Source organism: Telopea speciosissima, chromosome 5 (genome assembly GCF_018873765.1).
Source record: "Telopea speciosissima isolate NSW1024214 ecotype Mountain lineage chromosome 5, Tspe_v1, whole genome shotgun sequence".
Classification (NCBI taxonomy): Eukaryota; Viridiplantae; Streptophyta; class Magnoliopsida; order Proteales; family Proteaceae; genus Telopea; species Telopea speciosissima.
Window position 1 is genome coordinate 26,698,157 of NC_057920.1, and position 20,289 is coordinate 26,718,445.

Sequence of the window (20,289 nt, forward strand, 5' to 3'; positions counted from 1 at the left end):
GTTTGGGAAAAGTTTGATGGGCTATGATACTAACAAATAATGGTTTCTTATTGGTGAAGATGTAAAAAAATTGACCCAAACATTTAAAATAGGACCTAACCGTATATGAAACCAAATTACAACTCTCTATTAAGAAGCTGAATACAAAACCAAAAATGAACCGAACCAAATCAATTCGATTTTGGTTTTGAAAACGTATTCCTATTCTCGGTTCAGCTCAATTTTTGTTTCTACATTTTGTTTCTTAAACTGAGCCAATTCACACCCTTAGGTACATGTAATTAAGAATACTCGCTCTGTCTTTATATAAATGTCTCTTCTTTCTTCCTATGCAGGGCTATTAGCGTTGCCCTCTCTTTATCTTATATAGATTGTTAATCACAGTTCAAGAATTGTATTCCCTATGAGGATTTGCAGTAGTGGTTCACCAGGTAAGTAGGTAAGCCCCGAATTTTTATCACCTACGGTTCCCCTGCCCGGTACGGTTCTCATGTGCCTCTAATAAAAGGGGGGTGGACCCCACCCAGGCAATATGTTCAGTCAGGGGGTGGTATGGTCATTTCAGCCCTCCTATGAGAGAAATCACACAACCGTACAGATCAGCGAACCTCAGGGGATAAAGGTCCGGTAAGCCCTTGAGTTGGATTGAATACTCTTAAGACTGAGGTATGATCAATGAAATAACTTCTAAAAGGTCCATTATAAAACAACAGTGGATCAAAAGTTTTGTTTTAAGCCATTGGAAGCATCTATACTAACAAATGACAGCGGATCAAAAGGGCAAAAAGAAAAAAAAAGAAAAAAAAGAAAAAGATAATGATAAAAAGGTGTGATTCTTTTCCTTTTTAAGTAGTGCTTTACATGTATAATATCCAAATAAAGATTATGGGGGAGTGTGGCCCCTGCGCGAGTGAGGGCCAATGAGTGTGTGCGGAAGCATCATGTGGCGGGATTTCCACCTTTCATGGGCGGGGCGGGGTGGTCATTCGTCTCCCACTGTTTCTCTGCATGGGCGGTACACTCACCCACAAAGAACTTTTCTCCAAAAATTATTATCTCAAAAGTAATCATCTTCCGTCCGTCGAGAAGCACTAGCATCGTCTCCTCTCTTAGTCATACTTGAACGCTGAACTAGCCTGACGAGTGCCTGAACGACCTCTGACATAGGTGGCCGGAATTCTGGCTCCGACTAGAAAATAGATAAATAAATAAGTAAATTGAACACTAATATAACAGATTCACATAATTGTTAAAAAAACTTCTAACCTCCTCCATCCACCCAAAAAAAAACAACAAAAAAAACAAAACAAAATAAAACAAAATACTGTTCAGTGTTCAGGCTGGACCCACACTTTTCTACCTTGCGACAGATCCCCATCCACACGGAGCAGTTTCTCAACTAAATACTGACATAGAGATGATGCTACAAAGCTGGTAATTGTGTGAGAAGGCTTATAAAGGGTTTCTAAGTAAATAAATTTGTGCATGCAATGCCAAAACACCCTTGAAATGCCTTTTCTGTCTCCCATTTGAAAGTAACTTCCAACTCCAGCCCAATACCCACTGGGTCGGGGCCCAGGGGTCAAGGGTGAAAGGATTTCAAATCCTCCTCATCTATCTATTCACATGAATTGAGGGAATGTTCATTCAGTTATTAATAAAACAGTAGATCACAAGAAGCAATGATATCTACAAGAGTAGAATGGCACTGCAAAAGAATCACCCAATGAATCCTATGAACCCATCTGTACACTTATACATGGGACTTGGGAGATTTGAAAATTCTAAAAAAAAAAAAAAAAAAACTCCAAAATCTACATATACCGGCACAGCCAGGTTCATAAGAGTTTCATGCACAAACCCTTCATAGGGTATTTCTCCTACAGGATCATTCATTAAATAAAGTTTATACATAGAAAACAAGAGTACTGGATTGAAATAAATGAAAGCAGGAGCCACATAACCCATACCTGGACACATAGAGCAATGACATCAGCAAATCGAGATAGTGACTTGGGAGGGTACAGCCCATGCAGAGCTGGGTCCACCATCTTGCCCAATGCATCAATGTCATGAAGTTGTGGTGTGGCCCACCGGACCAGGGACTGTTCCATTCTTGGTTTTGAACTGAAGAAACAGTAGTGTTAAAATTGATCAAGTAAAATAGTGGGTAGAACTTTAGGATGAGAACAATGATGGAAGAAGCTCTGTTTTGTGGATGAATCATACCTGTCATAAGGCACCCGACCTGTCAAAAGTTCCAACATGACCACTCCGAAGCTGTAGACATCACTCTTCAGTGTAAATGCAGACGGCTTTGTGCACTCCGGAGCGTTGTATCCAACCCCCAGGTTTTGGCTTGTGCGCTGATGAAAATATATCTTATCAGTCGCTTGTAAGCTCAGATCATATGTATGGGGAATGCTAACAACACGAGCTCATGTTGCCCATTAGCACACGGGACGGCTGGGATGTTGTGGGCCGTCTGCCATACAAGACAGGTCCCACTAATCAGCATCTCCCACATGCTTGTGAGAAATAGCAATCGTGTCCTTTGCATTTTCCCATAGGCTGATAGGCATATATACATGCATATCCCCATTTAATTCGGATAAGGCTTGAGTTGACTTATGTTATGCTGTATACATGTACATGCACATACGGCATATATGTGTACATGTCTATAGAGCCATTGATTTGGACACCTTATATTTTTGTCTATATACACAAACATTTACACAGATAGAAATACCTCAATTATCCTAATTGTGAAAATCAAAAAAGTGGGTCCAGGCCCCTTTTTAATTGAGGTATCAGAATATCAAAAAACAAGAAGCATCCAAATCACTGCCATAATGCCATAGCATGAGTCCAGCCCCAAAATTTTCACCCTATGCACAAAAAAAAATTCATGTGCAGGAAACCAAAATCAATCCTCATAAACACTGTCAAAACATGTGGTACATATCCAAGGGGTGTATAGGACCAGTAGTCAATAGGTCCAGCCTCCTAGAGCCAAAAAAGTTTAGTCAATATGTCCGACCTCCTAGAGCCAAAAAAGCACCAGTCCTCACTAATTGGATCTCATTAGGTTACCATTACTCGCTCATACAAGTTGATCCCCTTGTATGAGTTCATGGTACAGGATAAAAGTAGAAGGAAAGACTTCCTGTAGTTCCCGCAGTTATCCTTGCTCAGGCAAAGTGATGAAGCGAGGAATTATTATGCGCATTTAAGGACAAGTCAAGTAACCTGATGAAAGTTTGCCAAACCAGAATCTGTGAGGCGGGGATTGAGTTCTGCATCAAGCAAAATGTTGGCTGATTTAATGTTTTTGTGCATGCAGGATGGGGAACAGATCTCATGTAGATACCTGAAAACAGAAATGTTGCTTAAGAAGTAAGAATAACTGAGAAACATAAGCCTGCTGATGATGGTGAAAGAATAATTTGCAGACCAAACAAAAGGAACCAAAAGAGACTATGCCAAATATGATGGTCCTCTAGCACATTCACATGGGTTGGGAATTCCTGCTCTGATGAACTACCCATAATAGGTTGCGATGAGAATGCTCATCTATCCATGCATGCACAGAGATACAATATAAACATCCATGTACACGGGCAAACTACAAGCATGCATAAATGATGTTTTAGGATTACAGCAACAAACTCAGCCTTATCCCAACTTAATGGGGTCGGCCACATGGATCTAAATCTAACAAAGTAGGTAAAACTGAGGTCTAGACAAAATAAGTGAATGAAGAGAGGTACAAGAGTGATGGGAAATGAGAAATCTCCATCTCTAGGATTGGAGATTTCTTCTAAATTTTCTGAGTTGGGAAGAAAAATAACTACAAGTTCTTATAAGAGGGACTTGCCCAAGTCAGATCAAATTAACTATAAGTTTTCCTGCACCACAGCAAAGTCAGACTGCCACTCAATCATCCTAGTTCTGTTTTTGACCAAGGGATCACAACAAACTATAAATCATTAATTTATTGGTAATAAGTTAAGGTATGAAATCATCGACCTTAAGTGTGCAGTAAAAGCAACAAATAAGCGTGAGATTTCAGAAAAGCATTTGGTGTGTCCCACCTATGAAATCTTCAATGCCAAAACCCAATCAAGATAAACCAGCCTACTGGTCTTTCTTGTTTAGGCAGAAAATATGCCAATAGTGAATATAGAAGAAAATATTTACTTACTCCACTGCACGGGCTGTGCCTAGAGCAATCCTGATTCTGGTGTTCCATGTAAGAGGCTTACTATAGTCGTCTGACAGGTGTAGGAAATCATGAAGTGATCCATTCCTAAAGTACTCATAGACTAGCAGATTGTGACCTTGCTCTGAACAATACCCAATAAGTTCAGCAATATTTGGATGGTGTAATTTTGAGATGTTTGAAACTATTCCAGAGAAATCTTCGGGGCCAGAACTTTGAAGAAGTGCAGAGTCTATCTTTTTCACAGCCAGAACCTGATTTTATAAGGGGGAAAAAAGGGAGCTCAACAAACAGCATTTATTAGGCAAGAGAAATAATCCAGTTGAAACTATTTGAACACGAAAAGTCCATCTGAATAGAGAAATGCAAGAGATCTTCAAAATTGAAAAATATAATTAACTATTAATCAATAGAAAAAACCAACTGAAAGTTAACAAAATGGCTTACAAAGAAATGCAAATATAACATTCAGAATAAAACTGTATTTAATTGGACAAAAAAGAATGGAAATGAAGAAATTTAATCTGGATCTGAGTTAAAGCAAGCCAACAACCTAAATGACTTCCATGTAGTATATCTCAGTGGTGGATCAGATCAGACAATAGATGCATTTCAATCTCAAAGACATAGGGTCTGGATGATATGCTGGCACACTTTTGGGCTACGGCCCAGCCCTTGAATATCAATGCCCATCAGACCAGACTCCAGAGTGCTACATAGTAAGGCCTAGAGCTTACTTTGTGCAAGGGAAATTCAGTTATCAACAATCCCACATCGTTTATAATTCATTTGGATATTTTATTTGGTGACAAGTGCAAGGAGATGTTCATGATGCAGTAGCCTTGGATTGACTGGATAGTAGATATGGTAGGGATTTGGAAGCCCAAGCATTCCAGTTTCCTTCCCATGATCCCATCAACCAAGTCCAAAAACCCTCAGTGGTAATTCGCAAAGTATTATTTAAATTGGGGGGCTTTCTCATAGTTCTTTATTTCTGTGGGGGTATTTATGCAATTTTATCTTTATTTATTTGTCTTTAATTTGTGGGGTCCAGGATTCCAGTCTTTGCCTCAGGTTCCGATTAGGAAACTATTCTATTTTAAAAATTATATTAGCTAGATGTATTGTGGCCCCAGTCTAGTCATGGGATCTGTTAAGAATATTTAAGTTGTTTAAGTCATTTAGGAAGCTTTATTACATGTTTAGGAAGAAATTAAGGTCCATTAGAATTCTGTTTCTGATTTTCTATAAAGCATGTAAGCCCCAATTGATCAGAGGTGAATGAATTCTGTAGTTTTTGTTAATTTGAAAACTCTCTCTCTCACTCTCAGAATAGGGCTGCTTAGAATAGCTTAAAAAAAGAATGTCCCAGTGCAAGTGGCTCCCGATACTGCAGGGTCTGGGAAGAACAAATGTATGCAGGCTTACCCCCACTTCGCAGAGAGGCTGTTCCCATGTTTCGAACCCATAACCTGATGGTTGCAATAGCGCAACTTAACCGCTGCTTAGAATAACCTGTGGTTACTAACTCTGAAATCAGAATAGTATTCTCAATTTTGAAAGCTCAGGAACTAAGGAGTTTCAGATTTATGGGAGTTCACTTAACTGACTTCTGATCCGAAAACTAAAACTGAAGGTAAGCTTAGTTTGGCCTGCAGTTTCTGAATCCAAGCTCAGAATTAGATTCTCAGCTGTTATAATGCCAAGAACTGAAGGGTTTCAATAATTTTGAATGCTGTAAAACAGAAGCAGAAACTATACTGAAGAATGAGGAAGAAAGGATGAAAAAGAAGAAGAAAATATGAACTTCGCTTCCCACTGAGAACTTGTTGGAGTCCCACCAACTGAACCATAGAATCCCACTAAGGTTGCTGCTGAATCTCACAGTAGCTAGCTTGTTTCTCACAAACCAAGGCAAAGGCCATAAAGAGCTTCATTAAAAGTCGTTGGGGCATTAAGGCCAGCATGTTCTTATATAGAAAAACCAAAACTGAAACATAAAGAGTTCTAGGAATAAGCTCCAGCCAATAGGGAGCAATTCTAGTCATACCAGGAATTTAAAGTAGTCAAAAGAAGAAAAAGAAACAGTCTCCCACTTATGCTGTGAGAGGAGTCCTAATTCTACTTAACTATTTACACAAAAGGATAAGATAGAGTTCTCTTCAAATGGAACTCTAAAACAACTAATACAAGTAACTAAATAGAAGTAAACAAAACAAATAAAACACCTAAAAGGTGCCCCATGGTTCTGGTTGTTTGGGTGAAGCAGAAACTGAACCAAAACTGGCCCAAACTAACTCAGCTCAAAACTGCAAGGCTGAGTTGAGCTGAGTTGCTACAGAGTCAGTTTGTTTCTTCTTCTTTGGTACTTTTTAGAGTACCTATCCTGCTGATCTGCATCAACTCCTCTAACATATTAATAGCACATATATACCAACATTTGTCACTGGTTTGGGCCTAAAATCCCGCATATCATGGAATGAACTTGCTTCAATCAAGTCTGCATCTAGTTGATTCCAATATATCTGCTAGTTCTATATTAATATACTACAATCCAAGGACAACTTTAATTCCTGCACCTTATATTCATATCCTCTAGAAAAATGAACTCTAGAACTAAATCTAAGTTAACTATTCCTTGGCCTTAGCTTCTTTGGAACCCTGACATTGAAGAAAAAGGGGATCTAGTTCTTAAGCTTCTGCCTCACATCATCATATTCATCCAAATGAGACTGCAAGAAGACACCTTTCAATGGCACTCCCCAATAGATTTTTTATGCCAATTATTAGATCCATTTGTTCATAATCATCCCTCATGTTATAACTTCTACTGGAACATTTTTTGACCCATTGGGTCTATTGAAAGGAAAGGGGGAAGCAGTGAAGGAATCAGAGTGAACTCTTGAAGATCTGGTGGTGATCCTCAACCCACAGTAACCATTAGCCCAGCCCATCACACAAAAGTAAATTAAATACATAAGCAGCTTGTGAATCAAAATGGAACCGATAGAATATTGATAGGAAAAATCATTTCATAATGAATAACTTCAACTTAATAAATTAAGTAATCATTAGGAAATACCAAAGAACATGTACCTTCCCATCTGCATATTTCGCCCTATAAACGCGTCCTATGTTTCCTTCACCCAAAAGGCGGCCTGTGGCAAAGTTACCGGTTGCAGCCTGTATATCTGCCAAGGTAAAAGCTCTAGTGTGAACAGATGTGCTTCTTTTGCCAAGTCTGCTTGTGGATTCGGTTTCATTACATGATTCCATCCAATCAGAAGGTGGTGGCTTAAGATGAACTGAAGGAGATGTTTGCAAAGACTTCATGTCTATTGAAGATGAAGAATCCACAGACCTGAGTTCTGTAGCAAATCTAGCACTAGATTAGTCAAAACACATGGAGTCCACAGAACTTAGTAATCACCGCAGTGATTTAGGAGGGGGAAAAAAGGATCAGATATTATCTATAAAAGAAAAAAGATCAGATACATGTTGGAGCACCAAAAACAAATCTCTAAAATTAGTTTGGTTATAAAGGACTGATACATTTATGATGGACCAAACATATTGAAACAGCCCATACCAGAAAAGTTCTTTGTCAGTCATAAAATAATTGAAACAATATTATATGACTGACCCAACTACATCATCCTCAATAAACATGGCACTCATAGCATCTGGACATCTGACCATTGGGCCCCTTCTTGGTAAGCCATCGCCAAAAATCCAAATTTGAGATGGAACTAACTCTCCAAATTGGACATCATGGCCTATCTCATATAAATGTCCTAGACATGCCCATTTTATCGAGTCAAAAAAGCAAATGCAAAATCCCCTCCGATAGGCAGAGAAGATGATGCCATCATCTGCAATACTTATCCTTTTAGTATTGGTTCTTGAAAAAACTACTCCCAAAATAATTAATAAGTAACCTGCTAATCAATAAGAGTGACAACTTAAACAAGTCATTGTCTACTAAAGTTTCATATGTTTATTCCCCAGCTGTCCTCTATATTCCCCATTTATGATCCTTCAAACTAAAAGATCATGCTTGCATTAAAATTAAGGATCTTTGGCAACAATCCACTTGATTGCAAAGAAGTTTTGCACTTTAAGATATGCAACAAAATTACCTCTGAAGCTCTTGGGATCAGGGGGATAGTGCCTTGAGAAAGATAATTCCTGCGATACTAAGGGGGTAAAAGATCTCCGCTGGCTAAGCTTCTCATCATCAAGATAATGTGAAGATGAAGAAGATTTCCGCCGTGAAAATAAAGCGATCAGAATCACAATTACCACCAATACACCAATTACTATCCCTCCAATAGCTAATCCACTCAAACCCGACTTTTTTTCACCTTCGGAAGAACGCTTGTGACGTTTAGGAATTGCAGGTGTACCTGGCGGAGGTGGAGGAGCAGACCCTGAAGACCAAGAGTTTCCTCCAGTTCTTGCAAAAAGACAATTGCAATGTCACAGCAGAGAAAAATTGCAACCTCACTCAATCTGACTGAATAAAGAAATACAACTTTTTTTATGGAAAACTCACTCAATATTGTCTATATCCTTCAATTCCTTAGGGATCCAGCCACTAAACTGGTTATTTGCAACATTCCTGTGAGCAATGGGAAGAATTCTATGGTTAAGGTTTCTCAGCAAAGGCAGTAGTATAAACTATACAACAACCCGGGGGGGGGGGGGGGGGAACCAATGTTAATGTCAGTATTTTTTTTGGGTGAATAAATATATTACCTTACCCCAGGAGGGGGCAGGGGAGAAAGAAAAAGGGGAGGGGGAATATACAAAGGGAGAGAGAGGGGGGGGGGGGGGGAGGGGACAAGAGACCAACCCAGCCTACGCAGAGGAGGGGGACCTCAAAAGAGAGACATCAAGACTCCAGGAGACAACAATATGCCTGTTCCTTGGGGAGTCCGAAATTCTAGCAAGGCGGCCGCAGTTGATTTTAGAAGAAACGACAAAGGAGATGGCTTTCCAAATCAGATCAAAAGATCGGGAGTTGGAAGTCCATCTCCTAAGGTTCCGCTCCATCCAAATATGATAGATAGCAGCGCAGAAGACCAGCTTACCTATAGTGTCACAGAAAGAGTTTCTTGAGAAAGCTTTGTCCAACCAGTGCCATTCCCGATCAAAGTCCATAGCTCTCCTACTTCTGGGCCAAATGAAGGAAAGGGCTTTTTTCCAAATGGAGGTGGAGAAGGGGCAGGCAAAAAATAGATGGGCAATGTCTTCATGACCATTCCAACAAAGGGCGCAAGCAAGGGAAACAGGGATGTTTCGGTGCAAAAGGAAGGCTTGGGTGGGAAGGCAAAGTCTAAGGGACCTCCAGGCAATAAAGCTATGGCAAGGGATTTGGCCTTTAAACCAGATTAATTTGTGCCAAGGGGCGGTGGGGCTTTGCTGACGAACAAAGTTCCAGGCTGAACTGGAGGAGAAGGAGCCAATGGGGGAAGGTAGCCAAATGATTTTGTCTACAAGGGTGGGGGGAGGGAGGGGGGAGGGGGGGGGGGAGGGAATGCCAGAACAGGGGTAAGGTAGAGGGGTTAAGCGAAGGAGGGGGAATCTAGCACCCAGAGGCAATGAGGCTGGAAAGGGGAGAAGCTTTAGGGAGACCTGAGGAATAGATCGCCCTGGGGCCAAGGTGGTTATAGAGGATTCCCAGCGGGTGCCAAGGATCAAGCCAGAGAGAGATGGTGGAGCCATCAGCAATGGAGGCAGAGGTGCCACGAAGGGCGAGAGGCTTGAGAAGGAGGATTTTGCGTCAGATCCAGGAGCAGTCAGAGGGGACCTTGACGGTCCAGATGGAATCAGATTTTAGGAGATGGGAGTAGACCCAATTGACCCAAATGAATTCCTGGCGGGAAGAGATTTTCCAAATCAGCTTAAGGATACCCGCAGTATTGGAGTCACAGATGCGACGGATACCGAGACCTCCTTCAGATTGGGGAAGGCAAATGGACTTCCAGCTAGTAGGATGGAGGAATTTAGCGGAATCAGATCCTTTCCATAGAAAAGCGCAAAAGAGGCGCTCCATGGCCTTGATTGTGGCTTTGGGGATTCCGAAAATGCCAGTCCAGTAGATGTAAGAGGCTTGGAGGACAGACTTGACACATTCCAGTCTGCCAACATAGGAGAGGAGTTTGCCTTTCCAAAGTTGAAGACTCTTGCAAATATTATCGAGCATGGGGGCACAGTGATGGCTGGACAGCCTAGCAGGAATGAGGGGGAGGCCAAGGTAGTTAACAGGGAGGGAGCCAATGGATAACCCCGTAAGACGCAAAAGAGCATCTTTGTCCGAGCTAGGGATGCCAGTGAGGAAGATTTTGGATTTGAGGAGATTGATGCGGAGACCTGAAAGGGATTCAAAGAGGAGGAGGGAGTCTATGATGGCAGAGATGGAGGAAGGGTTGGCCTTAGAGAAGATCATCAAATCATCTGCAAAGGCCAGATGAGTAAGGTTGATATGCTTACACTTGGGTATAGGGGAGATGAGGTGGAGATCGGTTTTGGATTGGAGGCTTCTAGAGAGGACTTCCAGAGCTAGAGAGAAAAGGAAGGGGGATAAGGGGCACCGTTGCCGAATGCCCACTTTGGAGTGGAAGAAGCCTGCAGGGGAACCATTAACAAGGACAGAGAAGGTGGGGGAGGAGATGCAAGTATAGATCCAACGAACAAAGGCAGGGGGGAAGCCCACCCAGGCAAGCACATCATAAATGAAGTCCCAACGGAGGGAGTCAAACGCCTTATGAAGGTCGATTTTCATGAGGGCTGCCGGGCTGTGAGATTTTCGGTTGAAGCCTCTAACAATTTCAGAGCAAAGAACGATGTTGTCAGCAATGCTTCTACCCGAGATGAAGGCAGACTGATTAGGGCTGACAAGGGAGGGAATGACAGCCTTAATCCTGTTGGCAAGGATCTTTGCAACAAACTTGTAGGTGAGGTTGCAGAGGGAGATAGCTCTAAAATCAGAAAGGGAAGATGCTCCATCTTTTTTAGGGATGAGGCAGATAAAAGTCTGATTAACCTGGGCAAGCTGGCTGGGCTTGAAGAAGAAGCTACGTATAGCTTTGAAGAGATCACCTTTAATCTCATCCCAGCAGCTGAGGTAGAAGCCTATGCTGAAGCCATCAGGGCCAGGAGCTTTATTGGATTTGTGGGAGAGAATTGCTTTGGAGATTTCATCATCAGAGGGGATGGCAAGGAGCGAGTCAGAAAGATGAGGGGGGATAAACTTATCTATGAGGCCAGGGGGTAGGGGGGAGCGGTTGAAGGGGGGGGGATTGAAAAGGTTGGAGAAGAAGGAACTGGCAGCCAATTTGATGTCCGGGATAGAGGAGAGAGGGGTCAACAGATCGGTTCCATGTTTTTTGATTTAGCAAACTATTTAAGAAGAAAACCTCTAACAAAGGGTTTTAATATGTTGGAAATTACCTTAATATCAATGATTCAATGTTATTTTAGTTCCAGAAACAGGAGAACAAGAAGAACAGTTACATTTCTTATAGTTCCCCTTAATTTGGTCATTTTCTTCTCCCGAGAACAAGAAGAACAGTTACATTTCTTATAGTTCATGTTTCAGATCTCAAACATGAAACAATTACTAATTTTGAGCTTCAATTGTACAACACACTTACAAGTCATCAAGGGGAAGTCTTGCAAGGACAGTTATTGGACCAGTGAACTGATTATTCTGCAAATACCTGTACAAAGAAAAACATTATTAGCTAGAAGGAGATCAGCAGATCTCACAGTTGAACTTTGCTCCTTACAATGTAGTAAGACTGGAGAGCGATCCCAAACTCTGAGGTAGTTTTCCAGTCAGGCTATTGAATGAGAGATCCCTGAATTACAGAACCAAATCAAGAAATACAATTTCCATATCAGAGAAGTTCTTGAAGTCACAAGTTAATGAAAGAAATAACAAGCCAAAACAACAGCATTACGTTGCAACCAAATTGTCACAAGTCTTTTTCTCATCAATATCTCAGTAAAGAAGGTTCTAATAATATTTACAGTTTTAATTTTCTCCATGTTTCCTCAAAGACAGAAAAAAAAAAAAAAAAAAAAAAACCGCTGAAATTGTTTTTCTCCAAAATATGAGTAATACTTACAGAAGAGTGAGTTTAGAGAGTTTGCCAAACATATCAGTTAACTGGCCATTGAGCTGATTGTGACCAAGATTTCTGCATATGCACTCTAAAAGGTCACTGATGAAAAGAACCAACTGAAAGGAAAAATGCTTACACCATAATGAAATGAACACCACTCACAGTTCTTTAAGATCCGCCATTTGAGAAGTAGAATAAGGCACACTACCAGTAAAGCCATTTTTAGCAAGGTTTCTGCACATCATAGCTCATTTTATTACTGTTAAGTTCATAGAATCATTCAAATAACATTTCTCCTGTTTATGAAATTCAATTTGAATAAATTTATTAGAGATCAGTCAGCTCGAAAAATAAGCTTAGATAAAGATGTTCATTTCAATGAAAACTCTGGTCTATATTTTCATATGTTTTAACATACATGATGGATGACATGAATCCAAAATTCCACCCAAGCAATATATCAACGAGGAACCCCACCAGGGGATAACCAACGAACCCACTAACTATTGGGTAAATCTTTAGGACAACCAATGCATAGAAGCATGCATGGATAATAAAAAATATATAGGGAAAATTGGCATAATCTATGGTTGTAATTATTAAACGTACTAGTAGTATCTAAAAAGAAGGGGAAAAAAAAAGATGATTAGCAGTGTTTTGAAACCCATCCTGGCTGACCAGCAGAACCAGTCAAATATAGCCCAATCCCCAAAATGTGTGGATCAACCATAAGACCCTTTTTTGCAAGAACTTGTTAATTAATAGAATGAACCATCTGGCCTTGAAATTTTGATTATCATGAACCCAAGACCAAGCACATGCTTATGCTGTGTATATTCTGTACAAACTTTTCAAAAAACAAGAAGATGACCACTTAACCTCTCTTTAAAACTTAGTTGAACGTCTGCTCTGCTAACAGGACACCAGTTCAACACGTATTACTTTCTGACTCCATAAATTTCACCCTGACCAGCCAGGATGATTGAACCAGTGACCTGGCATCAACCCCAAGATGGTCCAGTTTATGGGCAGGGTTTCAAAACACTAGCTTGGTAACTATCGGATAAGATTTTTTCCCAAAAGAACAGTGTATAAACCAATTAAGCATTGATGCCCCATAGTGAACGTACATGACCCTTATGATTTGTCAGAGCACCATATACATTCTTATACTGTATATGGCATGCATTTGTTTGGCACAGACTTACATGTGAACAGCATTGGGCGGAAGCTGATATGGTATGTTCCCGTTGAGGTTGTTCTTGCTCAAATCGCTGTACTATGACAAATAAACTCATTGCCTTCAGTAGAAATCCTTTCAGGAGAAGTTAAAAAATAAAGACACAAATGCTTATGTACAAAAGCTAGGCCTCACAAGTAGGTTACAGATTTCAAGCTTGACAGCTGATAGCCCATAGATCCAGTCAATCCAAGACCAGATAGCTTTCTGCACAGTTCAAGAGAGAGTGTCAGTTGTTTACCATCAGAAATGACTTTACCAGTACTCATTGTAATAATTGGTGAGTTTTATTTAATCTTGAAAGGAGAAACATATAAATATCATTTCTATATGTTCCTGTTTTTGTTGAGTGAATCAAATTACATAAGTATCTTCGTTTTGCAATTTCCTTAGAAATCAAATTCTAAAAGTAAATGAATAAGGACTGTAGGTCAAACATTTCTGTCACAGATGAGTCTGAACACTTGATTCCTTTCCAAGACTCGCCACAAGGATCACCTCCACTTGATTTCCAAGAAGTCAATTTTTGCGGAGAATTTAAGCTGCTATACATCACATTGAGAGCAGAGACTGAAAACACAATTACAGAATAAAAAGCAAAAACATCAGGATCTCATAAAAAAATGGATACGAACAAGGCATGATTTCAAAATACAATAACAGACACCAACCTCACCTGGAAAAACAGCTATGAATTGGATCTCATAACAGTGGCACTCACAATATCATAACAGTACTTGATTTCTTATTCTGACTCTTATCTGTTCTATTTCCTAATATGCAAATCAATCCTAACCTTATTCCCCACCACCTTTCCTTAGTTCAACCCTATAAATCTGAATCCCCAGGCTGTTGTACATCATTAACTATCAAACTACTTCATTCCTTAAACAATATGGAACTCCATTGACTTCAAATATAGAGCGGCCAAAATAACAAAAGAAAAAAGAGATCTTTCATATGAGGCTTCAAAGTATATCTCCAATCTCTTCACAAACACTGGGAATATCCTATGCCTTTTTTTTTTTCTTTTTTTTTTTTTAACCCGAATATTACTTGGGACCCGGGCTGGCCCCTGAGCTTTTATTAGATATCAGAAGAAAAAAAAAATACAGGGGGGGGACGTACCACCTTACCCCAACCCATACCTCTAAGTATTCACTCCACTCAAGACCATTGTTCAAAATCTCGCGAAATCTCGATTGAGATTTCGGCAATTTCGGATATTTCGAGCTGCTCGAAACGAAATGCTACTTCGAATTGAAAAAATACAAAAACTCGAGCGAAATTCTCGAAATTTTGAGATATTAATATTTCGAGATATTTCCAAAATCTCGTGAGATTTCGAAATTTTCGTGAAACCCCTTTATATAAAAGAGCACATTTCGTCAGTCTCGGTCGAAATTTCAACCGAATTTCGACCGAGACTGAGAAATAGCTCTGGTTTTTTGGTTTTTGCTCATTTCTTCTCCATTCTTCCACTTCCCATTTGAATCCTTGCCGCATCTACGCCGGAACCACTTAGAGAACACAAGATTCAAACTTCTTAGCACATCTGTGAAGCCTTTCCACTATTCCAGGTAAAACCATATTCTCAAAATTGGTTTTTTTTAGGGAAATGCATGATCAATATGTTTGTTTGTGATGAAATAAATATATGTTAAACACCGGAAGCCGATCTACAACTTCACGGTCTCGAAATTTTTTTTTGGTAAATATATTATTTTTTTATTTTTCTACTTCAAAAGTTGGATTTATTTACAACAAAAATCAAAAAATAATAGGGGTTATGTATGTTGTATGGTGATGAATTAAATATATGTTAGACACCATTGGCCGATCTACGGCCTCACGGTGTCAAAAATATTTTTCTGCCAATAATTATTTATTTTAATTTTCGGAAATTATAAAAAATATTTAAAAAATTAAAAAAAATTAAAAAAAAAAAAGAAAAAATGAGGTTTTTGTTTTAAAATTACTGAAAAATATAAGAGTAAATTGTACATACTTCTTAATTGCTGCCCATTTAAGTATCTTTTCGATTTTGTTGTGCTAGGCCAATAATTATTTGAAAAATATTTAAAAAATTTATTTTTAAATATGAGAAAAATATGAGGGTTAGGGGAAAAATACAAAATAGCTATAAGTAAATTCTACATGTTTTATTGCTGCCCATTTGCATATAATTTCGGTTTTGTTGTGCTAGGCCAATATTTATTTGAAAAATATTTTTAAAAATTGTTTTTAAATATGAGAAAAATATGAGGGTTAGGGGAAAAATACTAAATAGTTATATACTTATATACTTATGTTAGTGCTCTTAAATCTTAATTCTTAAACATTTAAACTAAAAGAATTAATGTGCTTCAGTGATTAATGAATTGTCTTTTATTCATGCAACAGTAAACTAGTTCGATTATGGCGGACCGTGGTAAACGACAGAGCCAGAGGCAAGAGGGGCAGAGGCAGCCGGCCCGGACCCAGGGGGAGGAGAGCACACCCAGGCACACTAGGGGTGACATTGCATGGTTGCATGGCACTCCAATTGATGGGGATAAAAGAAAATCCCAATGCAACTATTTTCACATGCAGTTTTTGGGAGGTGGTGCCACTAGACTCAAACAACATCTAGCTGGGAATTCTCCTGAAGTGGTCGCATGTCATATGGTCCCTGTGGAAGTATCTAGGGCTGTCATTGATTACATGAAGGGAGGAAGTAAGAGGAAGGCTCAGAGGGAGAAGGCAAGAGTAGAACTTGAGGAAGCAGTGAGGAGTACAGCGGGAGGCCATCGTGATGATGATGATGATGACAGTGATGATGTCTATGTTCCTGATGATATAGAGACTGAGCGAGAGGCTAGGGATTGGAGCAGATGATGAGCAGAGCCAGTTATCATGAGGATCAGGAGAGACAGAGAGTTGGTGGTAGTGGAGGAGCTGGTGCTAGTGGTAGTGGAAGAGGTGGGTTGCCTAATCCCTTTAGGAGATCACAGAGTACGAGGGCAGCTCCACCTCCGCCTCCGCCTCCACCACCACGAGATGACCCAGCACTTCACCAAGCACCTGGTGTTTATAAAAAGAAAGGCAACAAACAACCAAAAATCAAGGGAGCATGGAAAAATCTAAAGGGGATGGTGAAGGAATCCATAGCTAAGTGGATGTTATACAATACCATCCCAACAAACACAGCACAAGGCTCCTTTATCAGACTATGATAGATTCCATTGCTGAAGCTGGCCCAGGATATAAGGGACCCACCCCATATGAGATTAAGAATGTGTATTTGCCCCAGCAGAAGAGAGAGCTTGAAGACTACATCAATGAAATGAGGGGGCTATGGGAGAACTATGGGGTGACCATAATGTGTGATGGTTGGATTGGTCCTACAAGAAAGTCCATCATCAACTTTATGGTGTATTGTGATGGGAGGACAATCTTTCTGAAGTCTGTTGATGCATCCAAGGAGAAAAAGGATGCAAAGTATATCTACTGAAGGAAGTGGTAGAAGACATAGGAGTGGGGAACGTTGTCTAAATTGAAACGGACAACGGAAGCAACTACAAGAGTGCCGGTGAGAAGTTGATGCAAAACAGTAAGTACCGGTTGTTTTGGACTCCATGTGCTGCCCATTGTATAGACCTCATGTTAAAGGACATGGGAAAGATAAAATTGGTACAACATGTTGTGGAAAAGGCAAGGCAAATGACCAACTTTGTCTACAACCATGGGTTTGCATTAAACCTCTTGAGGGATAAGTGTGGGGGTGACTTAGTGAGGCCAGGCATAACTAGATTCGCCACCAACTACATTGCACTCAAGAGTATAGAGACAAAGAAGTTTGGACTTAGATTAATGTTTGCTTCTGAAGACTGGTTCAACTGGAATGGGTACAATACCCATGGTGGTAGGGAAGCACAAGCTACCATTTCATCAGATGACTTTTGGTCAAAGTTGCATAAAGTGGTACAACTTCTGGACCCAGTGGTCAAGGTTTTGCATATAATTGATTCTGCTCTCAAGGGACCAACCATGCCACATCTATATGCTGCCATAGACTTGATGAATGAAGGTGTTTACAATGCAAATCCACGAGGTAGCAAACACTTTCTCAAAATATCAAGGAGCGCTGGGAAAATCAACTTATGCATCCACTGCATAAGGCTGGTGAGTGTACACTCTTTGTTTTTTATGCAATTACAACTTTTAAAGTTAATTTGAAGGATATATTACTAACTAGTCAATATGTAATGTCAATTTCAGCATATAATTTGAACCTCAAGTACCAATACAGTCATAAGCTTGGGTTGAATAGTAGTCTTATTGACGCAGTAAAAGAAGTAATTGCCAAGTTGGAACCGAATAGTAAATTACAGGCGATATGCAACAATGAGGTGAGTCTTATAAGTTATAATTCATTTGGAATTACTCAATTCAATACTAAATAGTAATGAGTCATTACTAATTTTAAGTATTTTCCAAATGATTATAGTTGAAGACTTTTAGGGATGCATTGGGAAGTTTTGGAACCGATGCTGCAGAGCAAGGCCGGACACGCGGTAATGCCGGTACTCATTAGTCATTACTCAATTCAATATCTTATTCTTTAAATTATGTATGTATTGAAACTTTTGAAATGAAGGTGACATGTCTCTTTTATTGTAATACAGCTGAATGGTAGGTGTTGTATGGGGGTTCGGCAGACAATTTAAGAAAAATAGCAATCAAGGTTCTCCCCCAGACATGTTCAGCATCTGGCTGTGAACAGAATTGGAGTACATTTTCTCTCATCCACTCTAAGAGGAGAAATAGAATGGGTTCTGAATGTCTATCTAACTTGGTGTATGTGCATTATAATTTGAGGTTGAAGATGCAACACATACGCATGGGACAAAAGGGTATCAGGGAAAATATCGATCTCGCCGACATTTTTCAGGTAGAGTCAGATGATGAAGATCCTATTGTTGATTGGGTGAGGGATAGAGGTGAGCCAATGTTAGATCAACCTGGAGGTAGGCCTGACCCCATGATAACTGAACATATAGAAGCTGATGTGGATGACTTCACGGCTGCAGAGGGTGAGGTACATGCACGGGACGCGTCACCCATACCGTTCCAGCCTACTGGTGGCAATGTTGATGAGGAGGATGAAGATTGGTCTATGTCCTCTGGTGGCGGTGGTGGTGGTCCTGGTAGAGATGGTGATGGTGGAGATGGTGATGGAGGTGATGATGAAGGTGATGGTGGAGGTAATGGTGGACGTGATGATGATGGTGATGGTGGTCAAGCATATGAGGGAACTCGAGTCCCGTTTGTGGTAGAAGAGAAGCAAGAGGCAATCCGTGCCCCCACACCGGCCACACAGCCCACATCGTCTACCTCGATCTACTCAAGAAAGCAGCGTGGCCAGTCTCGTCCTGATGGCCGTGGTAGTGGTACTAGTAGGCAAGCTGAGCTTATGGACATTGATGCCCTTTCTGGCTCTGTTGGTGGACTAAGTATTGGCGATAGAGACAGTAGATCGAGTGGGCATTTCAGTGCCCCATCTTTTCATGTAGACAGCAGTCCATCTCCAGCACAATCAGAGCATAGTTCATCTCATTCACATCCATATGGCGAAGGGCAGTCTGAGCAGTACCCCTGGGGGCAGCAGCCTATATATTCTCCATCCATTCCCAGTTTTGAGTATGACTCCCACCCACAGGGATATAGTGGATCGTCTTTTGTGGATGACTTCTTTTCCTACCCAACCCACCAGCCGCAGCCGTACAACCTGTACCCGTACATGCTCCCAGAGCTGTCATATGACTCATATCATAGTGGATCAGTGGGTAGTACTTCTTCACAGTTTGGTGACCTATATCCTAGGATAGGTTACTGTTAGATTATATGGGCCAGAATACCGTGGGGGTATTCTGAACTTTTTCTCCTTTTTTATTATGTCTTGTATGTGTGGTTTAGTCCCACATTGCTTATGTAATTATTTTCCATACCTCATTATGAATATCAATAGATGTGCTTGGGATGATAATTAATCATCCAAGCATTCAGCCTAATTCTGATCTCTTAACATGGTATCAGAGCAGGCAGGGGTCACGGTATCGAGTCCCCCTGGGAGCGGGCAGGTGTTGAATTATTTATCCACCCGTGTCCCCCCTTGGATAGTCCACCGTGTTAGAGCTCATGTATGATATACATATTGTTTCCTCCCTTTCCTACAAGGTCGGCCTTTTAGAGGAAGCGGTTTCTACATGGTATCAGAGCAAATCTTGAATTAGGGACCCCCCCTCTCTTCCATTCTCGATTTCAGTTCCTTCTTTCCTTTTTTTATTCTCGGTTTCTTCCTTCTCTTCTCTTGCTCTTCATTCTCCCACTAGGGCAGCACTAATGAGGTGATCTACAAGATCTAGTTGCTGCCCTCCATTACCTCTTTTCCATGGTGCAATTTCCTGCTCGATAGGGACACCACTACCTATCTGCGATATTTGGAATCTTTAATTTTTGGGGGGCTGCTTCCATCTCTGCTACAAGGAACCACTCCTCCTATTTGAAGACCAAGACCTGCAGCAGGCCATCTTCTTTACATCTGTTCCTATCTTCAGATCTGTTCAAGACCCCCTAAGATAGATTTTTCACCAAAAACAGGGTTTTTTCCAAAACCCTGACACCTATCGATCTAGGGGCTGGTGACTTCT

At 40.5% G+C, this 20,289-nt stretch overlaps 1 protein-coding gene across 1 annotated transcript in view; it reads right to left on the bottom strand.

Annotated features, from left to right (window-relative positions):
* Window positions 1–800: 800 nt before the first annotated feature.
* Window positions 801–20,289, bottom strand: part of LOC122662468 (protein STRUBBELIG-RECEPTOR FAMILY 5-like) — a 48,907-nt gene continuing 29,418 nt past the window's right edge. The window contains exons 2-17 of the mRNA XM_043858099.1: window positions 14,035–14,167; window positions 13,733–13,804; window positions 13,566–13,631; window positions 12,520–12,591; window positions 12,361–12,432; window positions 12,019–12,090; window positions 11,884–11,949; window positions 8,781–8,846; window positions 8,365–8,681; window positions 7,322–7,593; window positions 4,208–4,479; window positions 3,253–3,373; window positions 2,230–2,366; window positions 1,971–2,127; window positions 1,045–1,189; window positions 801–878 (exon numbers count right to left, since the gene is read on the bottom strand). Of these exons, the coding sequence (XP_043714034.1) occupies window positions 1,058–1,189; window positions 1,971–2,127; window positions 2,230–2,366; window positions 3,253–3,373; window positions 4,208–4,479; window positions 7,322–7,593; window positions 8,365–8,681; window positions 8,781–8,846; window positions 11,884–11,949; window positions 12,019–12,090; window positions 12,361–12,432; window positions 12,520–12,591; window positions 13,566–13,631; window positions 13,733–13,804; window positions 14,035–14,167 (2,027 nt within the window). The 3' untranslated portion in view covers window positions 801–878; window positions 1,045–1,057. The remainder of the gene's footprint in view (window positions 879–1,044; window positions 1,190–1,970; window positions 2,128–2,229; window positions 2,367–3,252; window positions 3,374–4,207; window positions 4,480–7,321; window positions 7,594–8,364; window positions 8,682–8,780; window positions 8,847–11,883; window positions 11,950–12,018; window positions 12,091–12,360; window positions 12,433–12,519; window positions 12,592–13,565; window positions 13,632–13,732; window positions 13,805–14,034; window positions 14,168–20,289) is intronic.